This window comes from Azolla caroliniana, unplaced genomic scaffold, assembly GCF_043228905.1.
Source record: "Azolla caroliniana isolate FFs.n. ecotype wild unplaced genomic scaffold, voAzoCaro1.0.p SCAF_15, whole genome shotgun sequence".
Classification (NCBI taxonomy): domain Eukaryota; kingdom Viridiplantae; phylum Streptophyta; class Polypodiopsida; order Salviniales; family Salviniaceae; genus Azolla; species Azolla caroliniana.
In genome coordinates, this window is record NW_028230450.1 from 18,687,129 (window position 1) to 18,710,509 (window position 23,381).

Here is a 23,381-nt window from a genome sequence, read left to right on the forward strand (position 1 = left end):
TTTAACACATTCTAACATTACAAACTAACTTAGTGTTGCCATCTACATTTGTTAACATGTATACTTTACCCTTGAAACGAAGATTATAAGGCTCCTAATCTCGAGTTCTAAGGTTTCAACTAATAAATTTTGTAACAATGAAAACCTAGATTACTAATGTTAGTCGTTCCACAAAGAACATGGAAAGTAGACATGTAATCTTATTAAAGTATAGGACAGATATGTAGGCACATTCAAAGGGGAACTTTTGGAAATAGTTATAAGTCTCCAAGTAAATGGGCATCTCGGGAAAAGACATTAGTTTTCTTTTTAACTATCACATTCAAAGAGACTATAAAGAAGTGTAAGGGCCATTTATGGACCGTTTAGGAGTAAAGAGGAAAAGGCATTCAATGTATCCTTTTCACTCCCTTCATCGATTGTATATAAACCCTTATTGACGAGCAAGTGGTTTGGGAACGTGTCCATTACTTTTTGTATTAGCTTAAGTCTTGAGAGGTAGTCATCAAGAGTAATTGGTACTCTCTTCCACTGTAATCATCTCTCTTGCCTTAATTGCATATTAAGATACTTGATAATAGAGTGCCATTATAGCTTATACTTCCTTGTTCCTCAGACTTAATGAAGTTTAATTAAATCATTACCTACTCCTTGCTTAGCCCCATGAATTTTAAATAGTGATCAAGTGTGTGTTTCTTAACTAGATTATTGGCTTCAGATGTTTGTTACCTCACCATTGGCTATTCTAACGACTATTTCGGGTGATTGCTTACTTAAGTGTTGAGTTGACCTCAACATCCCTAATTAATAAACATTAATCCTTGTGTTGCATGAGTCCAAGTGACACTAGCCCTCTTCAAAGCTAAAATGTTGGTAGTTTGATCATTTCCTAACCATTTCTTTGCTTGTTATCAAAGGAGAGGAGGCAATCATCATCGTTGGAAATGTCCATCACGACCCAAGATCAACAACTAAGTTCATCAATGGATATGGATTTCAAACAATTATTAGCTAAGTAGATTTTGGGAGCTATAACAAAGTAAAACCTATTATACAAAAAGAAAATCATTCATGAAGCTCCACTGTATATATGGAGTTCAAACTTTTAACTAACACGTTCAAACAAATATAATGAACAACTATTAATAAATGTACATAAGAGTCTTGTCGCGTTTGTTTTGTGAATAGATGTGCAAAGCCATATAAAGTATTTCCAATATTATATGTAAGTTAGTCAGTGTGCTATAAATATATATCCAAGCATCAAGCCTTGTATTGCGTGTGAATTGATGTGTATGCGAGTTTATATACATATATAATGGGTGAATTATACAAGAATGCACGATATAACCTTATTATAATAGGTTAGCATGTAAAATAACTATAAGAACAAAGTCATAGCCTTTGCATGCATATGTATGAGGGTGTGAATACAAGAAAAAACAACCTAGCCTTATTAAAGTGAGAGAGAACCACACGTGGACAAAGCACCTATGAAGAGCACTCCCATGCATGACATTGGTAGGCATGACCCAATATAGATGACAACAATTATTGCAAGTGAGACAATAACAACATTGTCATACAATAACATGATTGTATTTGGTTGGAGCCATTGGTTGATTCAACAAGGATGGTTTGTCGATCAATGTCAATGGTAAGAAGTTATGTTGAGATATTATTGTATTTTTCTTCACTCAAGTGGTACGAAACTCGTTGAGATGGGGGCGATTTACTTTTGGCAACAATTGCAATAGATTGGCATCGATTCTAACAAAATGGAAGATTAGTTGACGATTCAAAGAATCTAACTTTGACATTTTCATATTGTCATGGTTTTGTGTGTCTGACAATGGGAAGAAAGGAAAAAACAACAAGATCATATAATAATCGAGTGTTCAATTCATATTGTTAAGGAAGCTACCGAAGACACTGGTTGCCTATGTTTCTATCATAACAAGTTCTTATAGTGCTAAAGCACATCCATTATGAAAATCACTTTGCGAGGGCTTGTCAAGTTACGTGACTAAATGAAAAGACATTATATTCGATACAATTGTTTGGCCAATTGTAAAGTGTTGGATCCAAGGAATCATTCGACAACTGTACCAGAAGTAATAGTTTCGATCAACTATTTGAGAACTACATTCAAATTGTTATTTGAAATACACAATGTTCAATGACTTATTAGACAACTCATAAAAAAAAACCACAAGAAGCGTGTTGTTTGACGAATCAAGAATCGATAGTTATGAAACATCATTTGACAACCAATAAAAGAGAAACTCTATGTTAACTGGTGAAATTTAACGAGTTATTCCACAATTGATAGGAAAGCATCGAGATTCGATGAGTTAGTCGATAACAAATTAAAGGGCAAGAGCATTGGAGAGGTTATATTGACCAATTGAAAAAAGTGTTGGATTGATTAGGTAATATTTGTACTATCGGTTAAAACGCGACCGATGGGGAAAACTTGGGGAGAATCATCACTTTTGACAAAGTTATAAGGCCAATTGAAAAGCACAAAATCTAACAAGTTCGTCCAAAACACTTGCTCAACAATTCATCGAAGAGCACCGAATATGACGAAATCATCTCACAGCTGATCGAAAGCCAAGCATAAGCAATCCATCGAAGAGTATAAAATCCGATGAAATCATCTCATAGTTGATCGGAAAGCCAAGCAGTAAAGCAAACAATCCATCGAAGAGCATCGAATCTTAACAAAATCCGTTTGATAGAACCAAAAGCAAGTCGGGCAATTTAAGACAAACGGTCGAGGAGCAACGGGTGGGCGCGGTCGGTCCAGTCCAACCAACAATTATTATTCAAGCATGATGGCAGACCAGCAAAATTCATTCGACAGAACCGAAAGGAAGCCGAACAATTTAAGACGATCGGTCAAGGAGCAACGGGTGGGTGTGGTCGGTTCAACCGACAATTATTATTCAAGCGTGATGGCATACCAACAAAATTCGTTTGACAGAACCGAAAGGAAGCCGAGCAATTTAAGATTATCGGTCGAGGAGCAACGGGTGGGTGTGGTTGGGTTCAACCAACAATTATTAATCAAGCATGATGGTAGACCAACAAAATCCGTTCGACAGAACTGAAAGGAAGGCCGAGCAAATTAAGATGAATGGTCGAGGAGCAACGACTGGGCTGGGTGCGGTCGGTCGAACCAACAATTATTATTCAAGCATGATTGCGGACCAACAATAGACGGTAGAATGGGTTTGTCCGAGCGGATTTCAGGCCTTGGGGGGGGGGGGGAATGAGACGAGAAGAAGGAAAGGGTGGTGGTTATCTGGTGGCAACAAGAAGAGAGATTGGCCAGGAGGATGGGTCTCGTGGAACTGCCACCAGCACGACCCATTTGAGGATGGACGGGCGAGGACGGCCTGTTGTCCATCTTTTGTCCGGCCGGACAAAAGATGGACGAGTGGCGGAGATTGGGCGGGGCCTACGAGCATCCCATCCATCCATTTCCATGGGACACCCACCCCCACCCACACGTGTGACCCCCCCTCCCCCCCAATCCATCCAAGCTTTCCATTGATTTGGCAGCCATGGCGGTGGCTTTGCAGAGAAGATACCCTGTTCCTGTCTCTCCTTCTACTACTCAGACAAAAAAGATGAAGAAAGCGTATGGTGTGCCCACCATAGCTCAACTACCACTCCATTTCTCCCACTAATTGTTTCTTTTCCTCCTTCTCCTTCTTCTTCTCCTTCTTCTCCTCCTCCTCCTCCTCCTCCTCCTTCTTCTCCTTCTTCTAGCTTTCTGGAGAGGTCAATAAAGGGATCGATGCAGCACTAGGGTTCCGATCTGGCTTGCTAGGGTTAGCCTTTTGTTTCTAGGCTTTGCTCACTGTCCTTTGATTCTCTGGTTACAAACCTGAATCTTTTGGGTTTGGTCAGGGTTTGCGTTAGTCCTTTATACCTGCTGCAAGCCTGTGGAGCTTGAGGTTTTGCTAGATGCTGTTTTTTCTGAGTTAGGGTTTCTTTAGGGTTAGGTCTTCCCTCTCATTTTTGGATTCGTTTTCCCTCCAATTTCAAATTTGTAGGGCTAGTGTTTTCTTGGTCAGAGATAGGTTTTTTTGTGTAGCATTGTTTTTTCCCATTCATTTGCAAAATTCAAAAGGCATGGGATCTCCTAAGAAGTCAGCACAGTCCGATACTTCTTCGTCTTCCAAGTCATGGAGCACAACTTCTATACTCTTTGTAATGGCACTTTGCTTTCTCTGCTACATACTTGGAGCATGGCAGAATTCTTCTCCTCCTCTAAAACCAGACGAAGAAGAAAATCGAGCTCTTGAAAGAGCTTCATCATCATCATCACCGTCATCATCGTCTTCTTCAAAGAATCCAATAGATTGTTCATCATCGTCTTCATCAGGCTCCCTCAACTTTGAAGCTCGCCATAGCTCAGACGAGTCCGAAACTGGTGTCAGCGGACATATCGAATCATGTGGACCTGAGTTTGTGGATCTCACACCGTGCCAAGATCCCGTGCGTGCACACAAATTCCCACGTGAAAAGCTCATCTACAGAGAAAGACATTGTCCAAAAGAAGAAGAAGAAGACAAGATGAATCTCAATTGTCTTGTTCCTGCACCCCGTGGTTATAAAACACCGTTTGCATGGCCGAAGAGCCGAGACTTTGCTTGGTTTGCGAATGTACCTCATAAGGAGCTAACTGTAGAGAAAGCTATTCAAAATTGGATCCAATTTGAAGGGGATCGCTTCCGGTTCCCTGGTGGTGGTACGATGTTTCCTCGTGGTGCTGGAGCTTATATTGATGATATTGGCGCTTTGATTCCTTTGTCAGATGGATCGATCCGAACAGCTCTCGACACTGGTTGTGGGGTTAGTTTATACTCTCTCTCTCTCATCTTACGCATTTTATTTTATTTTTTCTAATTATTTATACTCATTTGCTAGACTTTGATACAAGCCACTTGAATAGGTTTTCTAGAGTGAAGAGCTTAGATGCTAAAGAGCTATGATTCCATAGAGAATAGGATCTGAACCCATTAGAATATGTTAATGGGTTCATTCATGAAATATCCAAAGGAGTGTAGGAACCAGATCCTACAGAATATAGCTATGGATGTACACATTTGTAGATGTTTTTTTAATGTCTATGGAAGCCTAGAAATGTTCCATTCCAATAGCTTCGCTAGATGCTGAAAGCCCGCGATGAACTACGCCCAGTAATGGGTTTACAAATTTGTTGAAGGTTTATGTTATGTTTATTAGTCTAGATATGATCCTCACTAATTGATTATGTGTTGTATTTGGAGAGAATTTGGTATTATCTAGAATCTGGTATTCAGTTAATTCATGTATGAGCCATGGAGAATGGTATATATCCTTGTGGGTATTTTGTGGAAGTTTAGTACACCACAAACTATGAACTTAGATGTTGAAACAGTATAGCATATGATAATGGGCTCGCTTGTGAAAGATCCATGGAGATTAGGAACTAGATCCACTAATAATGGGTTATTTTATGAAAGATCTATGGAGAGTAGGAACTTGATCTACTGAAATATGCTTTAATGGGATAGCTCATGAAAGATCCATGGAGAATAGTAACAAGATCCATTTTAATATGCTAACTGGGTTGATTCATGGAAGACATATGGGTAATGAGAACTACAAAGTGAGGTAACTTCGTGGGTGCTAAGATCTAGTATCAAATTTGTGGGATCCAGGCTTGTGAAGCTCAAAGTCTGCATAAGAAAAGTGAATGAAGTTATTTAAGGGATATGTGCACACACCATACTTACATAACCTTAATAAGGAGTGAATAATGTTGCTTGAAAGACTCTGAACTGAGTTTTTGTGTTTGCTCATAACATATACCGTATTAATGTAATTAAAAAAATTGCTTTTTAATTGGTAATTGCAACATCAGTCTCTAAATTTCTGCATTATAGGTTGCAAGTTGGGGCGCCTATCTTCAGGATAGAGACATTTTAGCGATGTCATTTGCACCGAGGGATTCACACGAAGCTCAAGTGCAATTTGCATTAGAGAGAGGGGTTCCTGCCATGATCGGTATCATGTCCACCGAACGCCTTCCTTACCCTGCACGTGCGTTCGATATGGCTCATTGTTCTCGTTGCTTAATACCATGGAGCCAATATGGTAATTTTCGAGAGCCTCTCTTGTTATATGTACATTTTGTTAGTATTATTTGAAATTTGAGTCTTTATTATACGAATTACCATTTGAAATTGAAACTTTATTTGAGCATATCACACACTTCATATTAAAAAATATACGTATGTGTGCTCGTGAACCATAAATGCTACCCAATGCAAGGAAAGCCCCATCTCACTCCAAAATTAGGAGGTAATTGAGATGGATTGATGCTTCATTCCGTTTTCCGTATTTTATGATGTAAGGTATGTAAACGCGGCCTTTTATATGAGACCTCTAAGCATGTAATTATTGCCCTTAATATAAAGTAACATCCTATTTACCTTCACCTGTTCTGATCAAATCTAAAGGATGTAAAAGTGTTTATCCATGCTCTCTATTAATGCTCGATATTGGTTCACATATATGATTATGACCATCCTGGTTCATTAGCATTTCCTTACATGCGTATAACAGAAAAATGGGCTATATTGATAGTACATGAATCACTGTCAATCCAATGGGTGTAAATTGTACTTAATAATTCACACTGTCAAATATTTCAATGCTTGACATCTACATTTATTCATATATGTGTCTATGAGTACCAACATATTTTTATATTTGTCATGCAGATGGGCTATACTTGATCGAGGTGGATCGAGTCCTGAGGCCAGGAGGTTATTGGATTTTATCTGGTCCTCCTATAAATTGGAAGACTCATTGGCAGAGTTGGCAGAGAACTCAAGAGGATCTGAAAGCTGAACAAGACTCTATCGAAGATCTAGCAAGGAGGCTTTGTTGGACAAAAGTAGCTGAAAAGAGTAACATTGCAATTTGGCAAAAACCTTTGAACCACAAGCTGTGTGCCGTATATCATAGTGGAGACTTGCTGCCCCGTATTTGCAAAGGCGAGAACGCTGACCTCGGATGGTCTCTCTCTCTTTCTCTCTCTTTCTCTCTCTGTGTCACATTAAATTTTGCCTTTCTTGTTTTGCATGACATTCATGTTTAGGTGATGCTTGGAATTTTAACTTTTGCATATGTTACTATCACATTTTATTTCATGATTAATTTACGTCTCACTACCTCCAATACATGCCATCATGCATCCACTCCGAGTTGTGGATGGAGCGAACCATATAGTTCCCATAGTGACATGTCATGCTTGTATATCACTTAGTGTATAGGATCACCATAATCATGATGGTTGCTCTGCATTATTTTTCCTTTATTGTTTGCTGAGAGGATTCCTCTTCGTTTACTTCTGAATTGTTTCATAGGCCCAAACTTCATCTCTAGTAGCCCTCCATAACTCTCTCTATCTCTCTATCTCTCTATCTTGTTTTGGCCTCTTGTTTATAAAACTTACATGTTTAAAAGCTAAGACAACGCTGCTTTCTGAATGTTTTTCTATCTTTATTTATAGGTACAGAAAGATGGAAACCTGTATCACTCCTCTTCCAGAGGTGGCAGAACAAAGCGAAGTCTCGGGTGGAAAGCTAGAACATTGGCCACAAAGAGTGTCGGTGGTTCCCCCGAGAATCAAGAGTGGCTCCTTGCCAAGTATAAATGCTGAAAGCTTCAATGCCGACACGAAATTGTGGTTGGAAAGAGTTTCTTATTACAAAAACCGTGTTATCCGCCCCCTTGGCAATGGAAGGTACCGGAACATTATGGACATGAATGCAGGCCTCGGTGGGTTTGCTGCTGCTTTGGCGAAGGATAAAGTTTGGGTTATGAATGTCGTTCCTTATGATGCCAAGGACAACACCCTTGGTGTCATTTATGAAAGAGGACTTATCGGAACCTATCAGAACTGGTATTATATTGCATATCCTAGTGGACTTGGGCCCTTATATGTTTAGTTGGAAACTAGAATTAGCTTTTACTTGGTTAGATAATTTTGTATAAATATCCACCCACATGCGCTCAAGCCTTTAATGTTTAGTTAAAAGTTAGAACTAGTGTTTTCTTGGCTTGCTAACTTTGTATAAATATCCACCCACATGCTCTCAAGCCCTTTAATGTTTAGTTAGGAATTAGAACTAGCGTTTTCTTAGTTAGCTAACATTGTATAGACATCCACATGCTCTTACACCCTGCATTTAACAAACAAATTTACAAGGTCCATGCTTCAAATCCTTTATGTTTCTAGAACTAGGGCTAATGTGGCTAGCCAACGTTATTTTGGTTGCATGCTTTCAATCCCTTGATGTTGTTAGATAGACATTATTCTTGCCTTGCTAACATTATGCAAAGCTACAGGATCTTAAACCTTGAGAATGGTGTTTATTTAGAGTTTTCTTGGGCAGAGAATATTATCCAAGGCCACATGCTCTTAAGCTCTTAAGTGGTTAAAACCTAGGTTTTCTTGGGTTTGCTAACATTAAATAAGACCCACGTGCGCATTAGTGGTTGATTGTTAGCCCTAGGGTTTTCATTCCTAAGCTAACCTTTTATGTGATCTTTTAACCCTTGTTATGTAATATAGGATTTTCTTCGCGTAACTAGCAGAATTATAAGATCCATACTTGTAAGATTGCGATATTGTTAAATGTAGGATTTTCTTTGTTTTTCTAATTGTGTATCCTTGTTTACATTCTCTTAAACCACTATATTATTAGAATTTAGGGTTTTTCTTTTCTTAGCCAATTTTCTATAATGCCAGGTGTGAAGCATTCTCCACGTATCCTAGGACGTATGATCTCCTCCATGCAACCTCACTGCTGAGCATGTATGAAGACAGGTAGTTCTTCAGTCTGACTTCATTGATGAGCTTGCCTTCTATGCTATTTTGAACTTTCATTGTTAACACACTAAAAAATATGCTCTTTTTATTTGTCACTTTCCTTTCTGCAGGTGTAACTTGGAGAAAATTCTTTTTGAAATGGACCGGATCCTTCGGCCAGATGGTGCCGTGATAATGCGTGATAATGTTGATGTTCTCAATAAAGCGAGACAGATTATGGGTAGAATGAGGTGGGAGAACAAGCTTGTTGATCATGAAAATGGTCCGTTTGTGGAGGAGAAGATACTGGTGGCTGTGAAGACGTACTGGGTGGATGATGGTGTATCAAAGAATGCAACCAAGGCAACATAAAGCCGCCCTTGAGCTTTGCGTTCTATGTGATGAGGTTTCAGGGTCACTATGATCACTTGATTGACAAGTGCTCTATTTCAGGTGAGCATTGAGGATTCAAAAGGCTACTTACCTGGGAGTGCAAGAACCCATCTTGAATACTAAACGAAGCAATACTTGTGCTCAACATATATGGTATAACCACTATCATTTGTAAGCCCATTTTTTTGATTTTACTATATAGTTAGCTACCTGAATGCTTGTATTTTTCACCATGAAGAGGATACACACACATTTACTCTTCTGGATCAAAAATATTTCTCAACCTCTTTTGTTACATGGTGGGTTATGCATGGAAACCTTTCTTTTACAGTATACATGTTATTGCCCTTCTTAAGCTCAGGATTTTAGAACTTGCATTTTTGGTTATAATTAGCATTGGTACATGTGTTATAACACTCTTTGATCAACGAATAAATAGTTGCAGTTCCTCCATCTTAACTGTGGGAATAAAGTGTTAAGAAAAATAACCCTAGGGCATGAATTAGTAAATTAGAATTAACAGTTAGATTTACAAGACATAATGAGTGATGTTATGCAAGCGTTAAGAGTGGTACCAAAACGTATGGAGGCACAAAAGCTTCGTTTATGACAAATATTAAAATGTCATGTAAAGCACTCAGACCTTTCTATGACAATATACTAGTAACTAATCTGTGCTGTTTCTTGGTAAATCTTTCACCTGTCGAGAATCCAGATCTCGTTAGTTCTAATCGATTCATTGGTTATGTTGAATCTTGATGCGCACTATATGTACGCATGTTTCTCATGTTTCGTTATTTGGACATCTAACAACCCCAAAGGTTCTGTAGGGAAAATCATGAATGTAGTGCACATTATTACTTGGGCTAAATATGAGAGTGAAAGTTTGATAGTCAATAAGCACTAGGTAATCACACTAGGACAACAACAAAGCGTCTATTAGTATTTGAACCTAACCAGTTTTGGCAATGGAAATATGTAATTCTATTTTCATAGAACACCCCTTCCCCCTCTTCAACAAGAGATAGTAAATGCTATGTTATTATCCATTTGTTGAATGACACAAAGGTCACCTATTAGTCAAATCTTAACATTAAACAAGTGATTCATTGATCTTGCATGTGATGAAGAATGATCAATAACCATATCATTCAGAGGATTGAAAACCTCAACCTTGATTTTCAACTTGATCACATAACCAAGCTTTGACAACTGACCAAACTAAAACTTTTAGGATTCAAACCAGTATGTTGTAAAACTTCGAATTTAATTGACAAGGAATTAAGATCTACATTGGGGCAATTACACAAAGCTTAAAGCATAATAACCTCACAAGACTTTATTAGTTTAAAAGCTATCCAATTATGGTAATGATAACATTGTAATAATTTAAGATGTTATGACTTTAATGATATTGGCAGTTAACTAAGAGCTAAGATTGTTCGAAGAAACATGTTAACTATAATCTACTGAGCTAGGAAACACATGAGAACATTTGCAAAAGTAAAGTCAAGATATGATGTTAGTATGCATGATCTATATTATAGGTATTCTAGTTTCTCTAAAAATGTCTAGAATTGAAGTGGACATCCTAAAACAACAAAAAACATTCATCATGCTCTTCACAAAGGGTGAGAGGTGAGGTGTTCTAGTTTCGAATGTGTAGGTTTGTTAGTTCATAGATTTTTCATGTACATTTATTTTTCCGTTGGATCATGCATGGCCATCCAAGCCATGTATTGAGTCAATTGTCACACCAAGATGCATGCCTAACTTGTTAAGCTATTGTTATCTTGATGCTCTCACATTTGTGTATTTATTTCATGTAAACTATAAAAATTGCTTGCATTGTTTGGCAAATTAATTTATTCAATGTAAGGATCATGGTGTAATGACTCATTAGGTCTGTGGCCCTCTAAATTTGTAATGATGGTTTGCATGTGGCTCTCAAGCAAGTAATGTACTCAACATATTTAAGCATATAAAATCTCATTGTTGTTGATATCAATTCTTGAAATATTGGAGGACAAATCAAAATTTTCATATGGTTAATTGTATGGAGGTTAGGAGAGCCTTTGCTCATGCTATATTCTCTTCTTCCATCTCACAATTTGGAAGTTCTTAACACCACCGAGACTAACTTATAGCAAACATTGGATTTGTCTTAAATCCAAACACTAAGAATTCATTCCCAATCTATAGATTAGTTCATACAAAGCTCCATAATTGTCACTCTTCATGATGAACACATTCAATCCATCCATACATTTACATTCTCATAAGGTATATATTATATGCACACATTTCATAACATGACACGTAGATTCTCTGAATTAGAATTTAACAGATTTGATGGTTCAAGGGTGACAAAACCCTAGTTCTTTCAAACACTAGGTAGGGAAATCTCTAAATAACAAAGAAGAGTCCAAGTCAACCTTTCGTACTCACTACATCTACTCTCCATAGGATATCAAGTCTATTTGCTTGTTACTGTAAGTTTAGGTTGTACCTTCACGCTCAATGCTACTTGAGGTATGTCACCATTACCTATTGTTTGCAGATTTTTTAAAGGTCTGCACCTTGGGCTACTCCATGTGGGGGCTCACACAAAACTTATTCGATGCAAAAACACTGGCCCCCCATTCCCAATCCCAATTCCTTGTTCTCTAAACAAAAGATGTCCACCCTCATTTTCTATACAATTCCGCTGCTGCTTCCTCATTTACCCTATCTAATGCACCAATATCCATGCTCTTTTACCCTATATAGGTCACAAGATATTGTGGATAGATGATTAGAAAGAAGAGAATAAATAACGTCATATTCATCAGAAGGTTAATTCTTAAAAATGGACACTAGTGAGCCAAAACTTTGCCTTCTTGGCAGCAAATTATAGATTTCCTTGTCGATTGCTAATGGTTTAACAAAACAAAACACTCCCTATGATCTCAGAAAGTTACACAAAGAAGCATATCTTAGCATAAATGAAAGAAATGGAATGGAGCTACACTCGTTTAAGCCATCTGTTACTCAATTTAGGATCTCTGGCTTTTTACTTACATAAAGAAGACAATTCTTTTACAGCGTACTTTCATCGTTTCCTCAAATGCTCCCAAGCTTTCATTACTCCCTGAAACACCCTTGATCACCATTCCTTTCAAAATGTCCCCTTTTTCACTATTTGTGGGATTGACAAGGAACCTATTCATTATCCCTTTTTTACTCTTTGGATAATTGTATAGATTTAGAACTTTTATCGTCCATAAAGAGGCCAAATTTGACCTATGGAACCAGAGTATACATGTGTTCTTGATATGTCTCCTTCCTAAAAAGGGGTATTCATAAAGGGGAAAATAAAGGAAGCCTAGGTGGTATTACCCACTTTTCTTATTATTCAAATATAGCAAGATTTCTCTACATGGCAAAATGCTACACATCTCTACTCTTAATGAAAAGCCTAGATAGGCAAATAACACTTGGTTTCTTTTGCAAGTAGTTTTGCATATTTTTGATATAATAACAATTCAGCCCCCATCTGCTGACTTTCTACAATGCCTCGTACAAACAGAATCATGTCCATGTTTGCCCCAAAGGTCGGTAAAGTCTAAAAACCACCCAAAAGATAAATTGTATGGTTTGATGACATTCTCTAGATTCCAGAAAATTTTCATATTGCATCTCAATCACCACCAAACTCTTTAATAACAATCGACATGAGAGAATACTACAAGGTATACATCATTTTACTAAAGACATTTGTGATTTGTCTATTGGGCAAAAGGGTAAACCAACTTTGCAATTAAAACAAACATCCAATTGACTTTGAATTGTTGGCATTGAACACAACGAGATGAAAAAAAATGCACCAAAAATCCACCTTGCATCAAAATTCACTTCCACCCCTCTTACATGAATGCATGTTTGTTCATTGATTATACAACTGCTTGCAAAGCTCTATCAAAGGCACTTTCGGCATCGCTAGCTCGTTTCAGAAGTCCATGAGCTGGGTGAAACATTTTCAGCTGACTGGAAACAAAAATAATTAGACACGGGTTAATATGATGGTTTTTATCTATAAACAAAACATTTAAACCACCATAAATAGCGACGACGATATCAAAAAATGACACAAACCTTAAATAGCGATTAGCTGGTTTGGAGAGGTGAAGGCTACAAACTATCAAATTTGCTAATGTATCTGAATCCTTCGCATCCTGAAAAAACGTGAGCTCGTTCATCAGTTATTGTATAGTTTTTACCTGTTGAGCATTAAAAAATTCCTAATGTTGATGCAAAATACCTAAATTTTAGATTGGAAATGGTCTAGTTTCAAGCTGTGGAAACAAGCTAACTTTTATCATGGTGAACAAATGATCTACATCTTAGCATTGGGAACAAACTGAAATAAACGACGTTACTAGAATTAGAAACAATCAATCTACCTGGTACCTTTGCAGCTCATTTCTGGTTGTTAATTATATCTATTTTTTCTTTGGAAAGAAACGATAAATGAACTAATTTCCAACCTTTGAAACAAATGATCTGATTTCTACCATAGGAACCAAACAATCCAACTTCTAGCATTCAAACCAGATGATCTAACTTCTAGCATTTCAAACAAACAATTTGATTTCTAGCCTTGGAAATAAATCATATGATTTCTAGTATAGAACCAAAATGATGTGATTTCTAGCATTGGAAAACAAATGATCTACTTTCTAGCTTTGGAACAAAATTATCTAACATACTTTGTTTAGTGCTTCTAACAATGCTGTCTCAGCTTCATCAAATCGTCCCATTTGCATGCAGCAAACAGCTTTTCCGTTAAGAAGTAAAGCTGTCTGAACATATTTATCACAGAAGTCTTGGAAAATGTAATAGGCTTCTTGTATTTTTGAACCACCCTGCATATCACAAGAAAATAGAGACACAACTTGCATTACAGCATCAATGATATTGCCTATTTCACATATCACAACTCATACTTTAAAATACGTTATAGCAACTCAAATCTGTACCAAAGATAGATTAAGCCAAGCATTAGCTAATTGAGTTAAAGTGTGGTCTTCATCAATCTGTTGCATGACCTTCAATTGCTTCTCAGCATGATCATTTCTGAACATTTTCAAGTATATTTGTACATTCAAAGCACATCTGCATCAAAAACATAAAATGTCTGCCTAATTATTTGTTGCTGCAGAATTTAAAACTGAGATTTCTAACTTTAGAAAGTACAAAATTTCAATTCAAAGCTTTAATTCAACCAAAAAAAAAGAAAACGTAAATACAAAGCTTACAATTCCAGTGTTTGGCCACTATGAGTATACTTTAAAGCTTCATTATAATCTTGTTCATGAACATATATTGTTCCAGCAATAAGCTGCAAAGTTGGGTTATTTGAAAGGACTGGATCATCAAGCCACTCTTTGAGACTAGACAAAGTTTTTTCCTGAAAATGTTAAGGTAATCTTATAGTAAACCCCAAAAAGGTTATGAAATCAAACACACAAGTTATGGTAGATGATTGAACAAAAAATTATGCAAAAGAGGTCATCACACATAAAAGCTTAATTATCTTGAAGGCTGAACAAGTAATCCAATTGATTCTCCACATGTAATCATACATATATACACAAGCACAATCATATATCTGCGGTTGAGAGAGAAATAGATGTATATACATTGTATACATACACATTAGTATAGATCTAGATATTGCATTTGTCTGTGCATGAATGTACACATGTATGTATTTGTGTATGTGTATATGAATATGTGTGTGTACATTTAATGTGTGCATGTGAGTGTTTGGTAATAAAATATGTATATAATTTACATTTATGACAATAAGAATGTCGATTACTTAAAAAGATTTTCATCCCTGATGGACATGAGAAACCCCCAAATACCCCTAGGTTGTCGTTATTTGCCGAAATGTTTTTGGTCAACCTCTTCTTGAGCTGTGCTATTTTAGAACTTCTATCGTCAATTGATTTCCTTTTCATCTCTTTTGGGCTGATTGGAGATTTCCGGGACATTAACTCCAGGGCATTTGGGATTTTCTTTCTAGAAGAATTAAAATTTTAATTTGCAAATTTTGGTCTGAAACCAAAAAATATTGAGAACATATGAAGCAATATTGTTGACCGCCTCAGATGTAACAAGCATCTAGAGAAATCTTCTAAGTTCTACACTAACCAGTAGATGTATTCCTATCCATATTTATTGTCTGCAATTATGATAGCAAATTATTATGCCGTCCTTTCTTTTTCAGCTAGGAATGATGGACATACAAGGTCATGTAAGGCATTGAATGTTCATGATTATGAGCATTTACCCCAATATGTGTAGAAATATGCAATCTTATATTAGCATGAGGATCATACAACTATATGAAGAGATCCAATGCCTAAACCTGAAAATCATACGTTTTTTGAAATGAAGTGGCTGGAGAATACGTTAGAAACAATGCCTGAATCTGGAAATGCTGCATTTTCCGTGAATTAAAAAAAGGCTCTACATTACATGCCAATATCAAATTCAAATACCTAAATCTGAAAATGATATGTTGTCTTGAAAAATCCTTAAATTACATGCCGAAATCTAAAAATGAAGAAGTCTTTAAAATTTTAAGAGGCTAGATTATAGGCCAAGATCTAACATCTAAATCTGGAATTAATGTGTGTTTTTTGGAAAAAAGAATGAAGATTACATGGCAAGATCCAACACCTAAATCTATAAGCGATAAATTTTTTATATTTAATTAAAGACTGCTAGGTTACATGCCAGAATCCAATGTTTACAACTCAATCAGTGAGATGATCATAACTTACTTTACTGTCAGGATCTGCAAGGTACAAAGCTAACATCTTCACTGCCTGCAGAGCTGTAGGTGCAGAATCATTGATTTCATTTATCACAATCTGCAAAAAAATATGGAATTTACACAAGATTATTATATGAGATCTAATACCTCACTTCAATGCAATGGCAAAGAGTGAGCTCGAATAAATCCAAAATATTGAACACGTTACATCAAAAACCTAAAAGATGAGGCAGATTCGAGTAATCTAGGAGTAAAACTTCATGTGATTCCATGGAATTGTCAACCGCATGCTATAAAACAAGAACTAGTCCGATTTTATGCAGATCTAATGCAGATTCCATTTCATGAGAAGAAGATATATTGGATCTGGAAATAGATCAGCGATCTACGATTTCAGGTCAAATCAAACAGAAGGAGAAAACGCAGGTGAAAGACAATATGAACAAGGAGAAAAAGTAGTAAATGAAGGAAGCTGAAAAGGAAGTAAGGGAAGGACGCAACAGAAGTAGAAATGGATAAGAAGAAGAAGAAGAAGAAGAAAGAGTACCTGATAACTGGCGAGAGATATATAGGATCGATAGAGGAGACAGTCACGTTCGATGGTGTTATATTCAGAGAGATCATGGAAAGATGAGGATGTAGTATCGTTGATGGCGGCTTGATAAGCTCCGATGTAGAAGAGGTTCCTGATGGGGAAGAGAGGATCAGGACCACTGCTCACCTTTCCCTGCATCCTGTCTTCCCTCTTCTTTTTTCTTCTTTCTTCTTCTTTCTTCTTTCTTCTTCTTCTTCTTCTTCTTCTTCTTCTCTGTGACTTGCTTCGTCTATGCAGAAAACTGAAGCAGAAGAAGAGCTCTTTCACTCTCTACTTTGCATGCATACATACATACATAACATACACACATACATACATTATACATAACACACATACATACATAACATACATACATACGCACATACATACATACATGCACAGTATGAAGCATACGCACCATACGTGCATTCACATTCAAGAATGTTTTAACATACACACATACACACATAACATACATACATACATACATGCATGCATAGTATGAACCATACGCACCATACGTACATTCGCATTCGAGAATGTTTTGACAGCATTCGCATTCGTTTTCATTCGTATCAAAAAAGAATGTTTGCACATGCATTCGAGTATATTACATACTATGCATACATGTCTAACTGCTATCAAATCAATAAGAGGTGTGGCGAGGGAATCGTGGCCATGATGGTGCATGGTGCGTAGCCAAGGGCGTGTGCGATTTGCACCGTCCGATTTAGATAGAAAAAAAGCATGCCATAAAAATTTCACTTTATTGGGAGCCGGAGGAGCCCAGTCAGTCAATTTGTAGGAGCTTGAGGAGCTCGACTTATTATTTTTGTCGACTAAAACCTTGATCCCTGTCTTTTATCTTCTTTTTTTGAAACAGATGACTAGGGTTTTAGGAGGGAAGAAGTTGCCTCCAACTACACCTGCCGTTGATCTGTACCCACATCTAATCAACAAAAACTGAGTGTCCATGTATGTATTTTAAATCTTTTTACTTTTTTGTATTAAAAAATTGTTTGGGGAAACTTTCTGGTTGTAGGGTAAATGTTAAAATGTTCTTGAAAATGGTTTGCATACATTTGATGATTTCTAGATATGCTTGCATTGTGCATTTTGATAACTTGAATGCATTGGATGATGATTGTAGTAGGGTTGAGTTTAGGGTTTAGATCCTTGTGGTTTTTGAAGATCAAAATTATTTTTATTCAAACTTTTTAATATAGATGGCCAATAGGGGTCCAAATGCTTCATGGACTTCGATGTTGATTGGGGTGAAACAATACCCAATGAAGGGAGGTATGGCCCGAATCATTTTTCAACTATGTATTCAATCTGACCATAGCGATGCATGTGTGCTAACAACAATGATGGTTTAGGGTTTTTGTTACAAGGGGTACCAGAAGCAACATATCCAATGAGATGGAGGTTGAAAAACAACATTTTGGAAAAGAGTACGATAGAGAGAAATTAGACCCCATATCGGACTATGACCCATAAGATTTGGATGCCAAACCAAATGGTGAGTTGACGTACATTCTTGCAATCATTCTTGAAGTATGTATATATTGGGTTATTCCATGGATGCTCAGAAGGTGACCAACCCGATAGTCTTTGGCAATCCATTGAATAATCCTCTGACCATGAACTTGAAGACATTGGGTGATATGGTTGTACGACATATTTCAAGCGTGTTGCAAGACCATTGTATCATAAGCGATGGAAGACATCAAGTATTGCACATTCCGACACAACGCAATGGAACCGATTGTGGGTATTACGTGATGCAAACATTTCGGTTGCTAGTTAAGGAGTTCATTCTCTTGATTTTGTAAGTATGATTGAGGATTGAATATCAACATTGGTTCATGATAGGTAGTTAGTGATTGTGAAATATTGTGGTGTAGGGTAATGAGCATTGGTTTGGGTATGAAGATGTGGAGCTCCTTCGGAAGAATATGGCGAAATGGGCACGCCGGGTTTTGGGGTTCCCCATATAGTAAATAGTTGGAACAATCATCCCATATTGTATTTTGTGATTTTTGTAATATCAAATATATACACTCGGTGTATTATCAAAATGTTCCATTTTTGTATTTTGGAACCATGGCTACAAGCCATTTTAGTGTATATCCAATCTGGTATATAAACCCATTTTTGTATTTTGGAATCGTGGCTACCCACCATTACATTTGTATATGGTATATTGAAATGAAGTGTATATGGTAACATCATTTGTATTTGTATATGGTATTTTGAATAGTTTCATGATATGGTATTTGGAATCGTTATTTGATATGGTATTTCAAATCGTTATTTGTATATGGTATTCAATGTCTCAAGTAAGGTTAGGACCCTTCGACCATGTAGTTATTTTGGAATGTCTACAAACATTGGAAGATCTTACTAAGAAGGTGTATCACGCTGGTGCAGGTGTATCACGCTAGTGCACCGAAATCAACCAATGAAGAAGGTGGCATATCCATAAGTTGAAAGCAAGAAATTGGTGCGAAAAGAGGAGCAATGGTTGAGATTTCACAAGAACTTATTGGCAACTCCCCAAACACTTCCAAATCCCACACTGGAAAACTACAAAGAGGTGCAAGTGGGGCTAGGAGGTGATTGTCAATATGTGAAACTGAGAAGGTTCGGTGTCTACATTGCGATGGCTTGACCTTGACTTCAAGGGACTCAAATATTACATGTTGCAAAAATTGTGGCTACATTTTGCTATCATCCCCACATGAGCCATAATCTCTAATTAGTTGTGTATTCATATTTCATTTTTAGGTTGTTTGACTTGGACTCCGAAATCAATCTACATAGCTTGTGATGTTAAAAACATTGTGGTAGGAAATTTGTGCAATTTGAAGTTTTAAGCTTTAATGTAAGTGTAATTTGAAGCGTTAAGTTTTAAGATGATTTGTTATTTGAAGCTTTAAGTTTTGAGTTTGTGTAATTTTTTATTTTTTATTTTTGATGTCAAATTTTTGTTTTACATTGGGAATTTTTTGAAGTGTTTGATGTCAGTTTTTGAGTCAGGCTCCTAGTGATAGAGAACGTCGCCTTTTTTATATCCAGATCGGACGTTGCAAGTTACACGCACATTTGGTTATCACGCAACATAATCTGTAGCCTCGATTCCCTCACCAAGTCTCTTAATGAGTTGGTACCAATAGGAAACGAGGCATACATACATACATACGCTTGTGTCTATTTGCTACCAAATAATAAAGAGACTTAGTGAGGGAATTGATTGCGGGCACGAATGTTGCAAGGTGCGTTTTTGAGGGTGCGTGCGATCTGCACCTTTAGATCTTTATTCGAATAAAGCACACCATCAAATAATTTGTTTTTTTGGAGCCCGAATAGCCTGACCGTTTGAATTTGAGTTACCCATCTCTAATTAGTAGCAACAACGGTTCGGTTTGAACCGAACCGAACCGAACCGAACCGAACCGAACCGAACCGTGAAACCACAACTTAACGGTGTAAACGGTTTGGTTCGGTTTCAACAAGTAGAAACCTCGGTTTAAATAGTTTAATGTTTTTTTTTTCAAAATTTTCAAAATTTGTTTTTAAACAATCTTTTCATTTCCAAGCCTTATTCTCACATTTTAGGAAATTTTTTAAAATAATGAAATATTTTAATTTAAAAAATGTAAAAATTAAAAATTTGAATTTTGACCATTTGAAAACCGAAACCGAACTATGAAACCACGGTTTTAATGGTTTAATAACGGTTTGATTTTTTTAATGGTTTAGTTTAACGGTTTCGAGGTTCAGTTCAAGTTAAATTTTTTTTAAGCGGTTTGGTTTTGACCCTCTCAAACCGAACCGAACTGTTGCCAATTGTTAACTATGAACTATATACTAACTGGGCTAGGGCAACTACCCTGTGACATATTTACATTGTCCTAAACCTAGACTATCCAAAGGGAAAGTGTGAATACGACCATTATACACCCGTGTTCGACACTCCCCCGTAATGGGCATATACACCAAAAAATCATGTAATTAAAGGCATGAGTAGAAAGTACAAGTTTATACAAAAGGTTGTCGGACAAGTTTGCTGGTGGCCGAATCGACAATTGTTGAAAAACAAAAGCTAGATCGGTTGTGCCGATTGTCGAGAAAGCCGAATTCCACAAGTGTAAAAGCCGGTTGTCAAAGTCATCCTTAGTGTTTGACTTAATCAGATAGAATTTTCCTGACTCCCATCTTGTGCTGCCGGAGTGACCAGAATCGGTCAGCCACGAGACACTTGGTCATCTCGTCTGATATGTTGTCGGCCGTGGAGATCTTCTCGAGGCCGAGCTTCCTTGAAGTTATATAGTCTCGAACGAAGTGGTATCGAACGTCGATGTGCTGCCGGAGTGACCAGAATCGGTCAGCCACGAGACACTTGGTCATCTCGTCTGATATGTTGTCGGCCGTGGAGATCTTCTCGAGGCCGAGCTTCCTTGAAGTTATATAGTCTCGAACGAAGTGGTATCGAACGTCGATGTGCTTGGAGGCGTTGTGATGAACTGGATTATTCGACAAAGCAACAACGTCTTGATTGTCGTTGTAGACGATTAGAGCCGAATTGGGATCGGCTTGTCAAAATGTACACGCCAGCCGACCAACCCATAGAGCCTCTTTTGCCACGCCAGACATGGCTACGTATTCGGCCTCGATTGTTGAAGTGGCTGTCCATTCCTAAAGTTATATAGTCTCGAACAAAGTGGTATCGAACGTCGATGTGATGAACTGGATTATTCGACAAAGCAACAACGTCTTGATTGTCGTTGTAGACGACTGGAGCCGAATTGGGATCGGCTTGTCAAAATGTACACGCTAGCCGACCAAGCCATAGAGCCTCTTTTGCCACGCCAGATGTGGCTACGTATTCGGCCTCAATTGTTGAGGTGGCTGTCCATTCCTAAAGTTTTGATGTCCACGAATTTTCTCCATTGTCAAATTTGAAGTAGTGTCCGGTTGTTGACTTTCGGCTGACATACAGTCGACAAAGTCTGAGTGGGTGTAGCCTAGTATGCCTAGGTTCTCGTTTGGGCCGAAGAGGATGCCAAGGTTTTGTGTGCCCACTAGATATTTGAACACATGCTTGACTACGTTCCAGTGCGATCAACCAAGGCTGTGCATGAATCTGCTCACGAATCCTACGACATGAGCAATGTCAGGCCGTGTCATGACCATCGTGTACATTAGGGAGTTGACTACTGGTGCATATGGTACTGACTTCATATCTTCCTCTCTGAACCGAACGTTGGGCAGTCTTGCTGAGATAGCCTAAGGGTAATGGGGAATGGGGTTGAGGTAGATTTAGTCGATTGCATGTTGAAGCGCACTAAGACACGTCTGATGTAGTCAGCTTGAGACAAAAACAATTGTCTCTGATTCCGGAGCCGACTAATCTTCATTTCGAGTATGTGTCGAGTAGGACCTAGGTACTTCAATGCGAACTTCAATCGCAGTTGCCAAACAAGATCGGCAAGCTCTCCGGCATGCCCGTTGGAGAAAAGTATGTTTTCCACGTAGAGGATCAGGAAGATGGGGGACCCATCTTATGCCGTTTTCGAGAAGAGGTAGTGGTCCTCATCACTCTTAGAGAAGCCAATTGATTGTACAAAATTGTTGAACTTCTTGTACCACTGTCGTGGAGCTTGCTTCAGGCCATCGAGACTCTTCTTGAGTTGACAAACTAGACGTTCTCAATCGGGTTCAACAAAGCCTTTCGATTATTCCATGTAGATTTCCTCCTCTAGGTCATCGTGGAGGAATGCCATCTTCACGTCTAGTTGGATAAGCTACAAGTCTTCGGCGGTCCCTATGCTGAGTAAGAATCGAAGGGTGTTCATTTTCGCCACTAGTGACTCGTCGAAGTCGACGCCATATTGCTGTCGGAAACCCTTGAAGTTCGCGATTAATCTAGCCTTATACTTGGGACATGTAGTATCTGAAGTCTCTTTGAGTCGAATAGACCCATTTACATAGAAGAGCACGTCGATTCTTCGGTAGTTCGATTAGGTCCCATGTCTTATTGTGCTGGATGGAGTTCGACTAGATCGCTACTTGGGCCACTATCTGAGTCGGATTGTCCTGTAGAGGCAGCTTGTCGTGTTGTTTCTCTAGTGTGTTGTGCTGGGTCGTCAAGGGGAGTCAAAGCATCCAAAAATGTGAGTCAACTAACTTCAATCGGCTTGTTGACTGGCTTGTGCATTTCTGACTCGTTGAAAATGACGTCCAAACTTTGGATGACCTGTATGTTTTCCGGATCCCAGAGTTGGTAGCCAAATTCGCCACCTGATCCATAACCAAGAAAAATGTGTTTCCCGGGATTGCGGCTCATGATTTCGGCTATCATCCTTTGGCACAGGGTGAATGGTTCGCACCCAAAAATCGGCAACTTCTCATAATTCGTACTATGACCGGTCCAAATCTCTTGAAGGATTTGAAGTCCTAGAGGCCTACTCGGCAACATGTTGATTATGTGCACTGTAGTGAGTAGCGCATTGACCTAGAAACCATATGATAGTCCAACGTATTGCATCATGGCAACAATGTGTCCCGGAATTGTCCGATTCATTCGTTTGCAATGCCATTTTGTTTTGGACTATATGGGGTTGTAAGCTCTTGTCTGTCGCGATGTCGGCAAAAAATGATGAATTCCTCTTATTTGAATTCTCCACCATTGTCCAATCGTA

At 37.9% G+C, this 23,381-nt stretch overlaps 2 protein-coding genes across 2 annotated transcripts; one reads left to right on the top strand and one right to left on the bottom strand.

Moving 5' to 3' along the window:
* Positions 1-3,836: 3,836 nt before the first annotated feature.
* On the top strand, positions 3,837-9,569 carry LOC147854915 (putative methyltransferase PMT17). The gene is made up of 6 exons (XM_087330887.1): positions 3,837-4,869; positions 5,946-6,156; positions 6,786-7,083; positions 7,580-7,972; positions 8,822-8,899; positions 9,013-9,569. Exons 1-6 carry the CDS (start codon positions 4,147-4,149, stop codon positions 9,251-9,253), a joined length of 1,944 nt encoding a protein of 647 aa, XP_087187013.1. The 5' UTR covers positions 3,837-4,146; the 3' UTR covers positions 9,254-9,569.
* Positions 9,570-13,044: 3,475 nt separating this feature from the next.
* Positions 13,045-16,967, bottom strand: LOC147854916 (coatomer subunit epsilon-1-like). The gene is made up of 7 exons (XM_087331451.1): positions 16,648-16,967; positions 16,108-16,197; positions 14,572-14,723; positions 14,293-14,428; positions 14,023-14,178; positions 13,409-13,488; positions 13,045-13,300 (listed from the first exon to the last, which is right to left on the bottom strand). The coding sequence occupies exons 1-7, from the start codon at positions 16,831-16,833 to the stop codon at positions 13,207-13,209; spliced, it is 894 nt and encodes a 297-aa protein (XP_087187577.1). The 5' UTR covers positions 16,834-16,967; the 3' UTR covers positions 13,045-13,206.
* Positions 16,968-23,381: the final 6,414 nt, after the last annotated feature.

Bases quoted from the DNA above. Each gene is read 5' to 3' on its own strand.
- LOC147854915 (XM_087330887.1), top strand. From the start codon at position 4,147: ATGGGATCTCCTAAGAAGTCAGCACAGTCCGATACTTCTTCGTCTTCC. The intron at 7,084-7,579 runs GTCTCTCTCTCT...CTTTATTTATAG, and splicing joins GAGAACGCTGACCTCGGATG to GTACAGAAAGATGGAAACCT. The intron at 8,900-9,012 runs GTAGTTCTTCAG...TCCTTTCTGCAG, and splicing joins CTGAGCATGTATGAAGACAG to GTGTAACTTGGAGAAAATTC.
- LOC147854916 (XM_087331451.1), bottom strand. From the start codon at position 16,833: ATGCAGGGAAAGGTGAGCAGTGGTCCTGATCCTCTCTTCCCCATCAGG. The intron at 14,429-14,571 runs GTAAGCTTTGTA...TTTTTGATGCAG, and splicing joins AGTGGCCAAACACTGGAATT to ATGTGCTTTGAATGTACAAA. The intron at 14,179-14,292 runs GTACAGATTTGA...TGTGATATGCAG, and splicing joins CTTGGCTTAATCTATCTTTG to GGTGGTTCAAAAATACAAGA.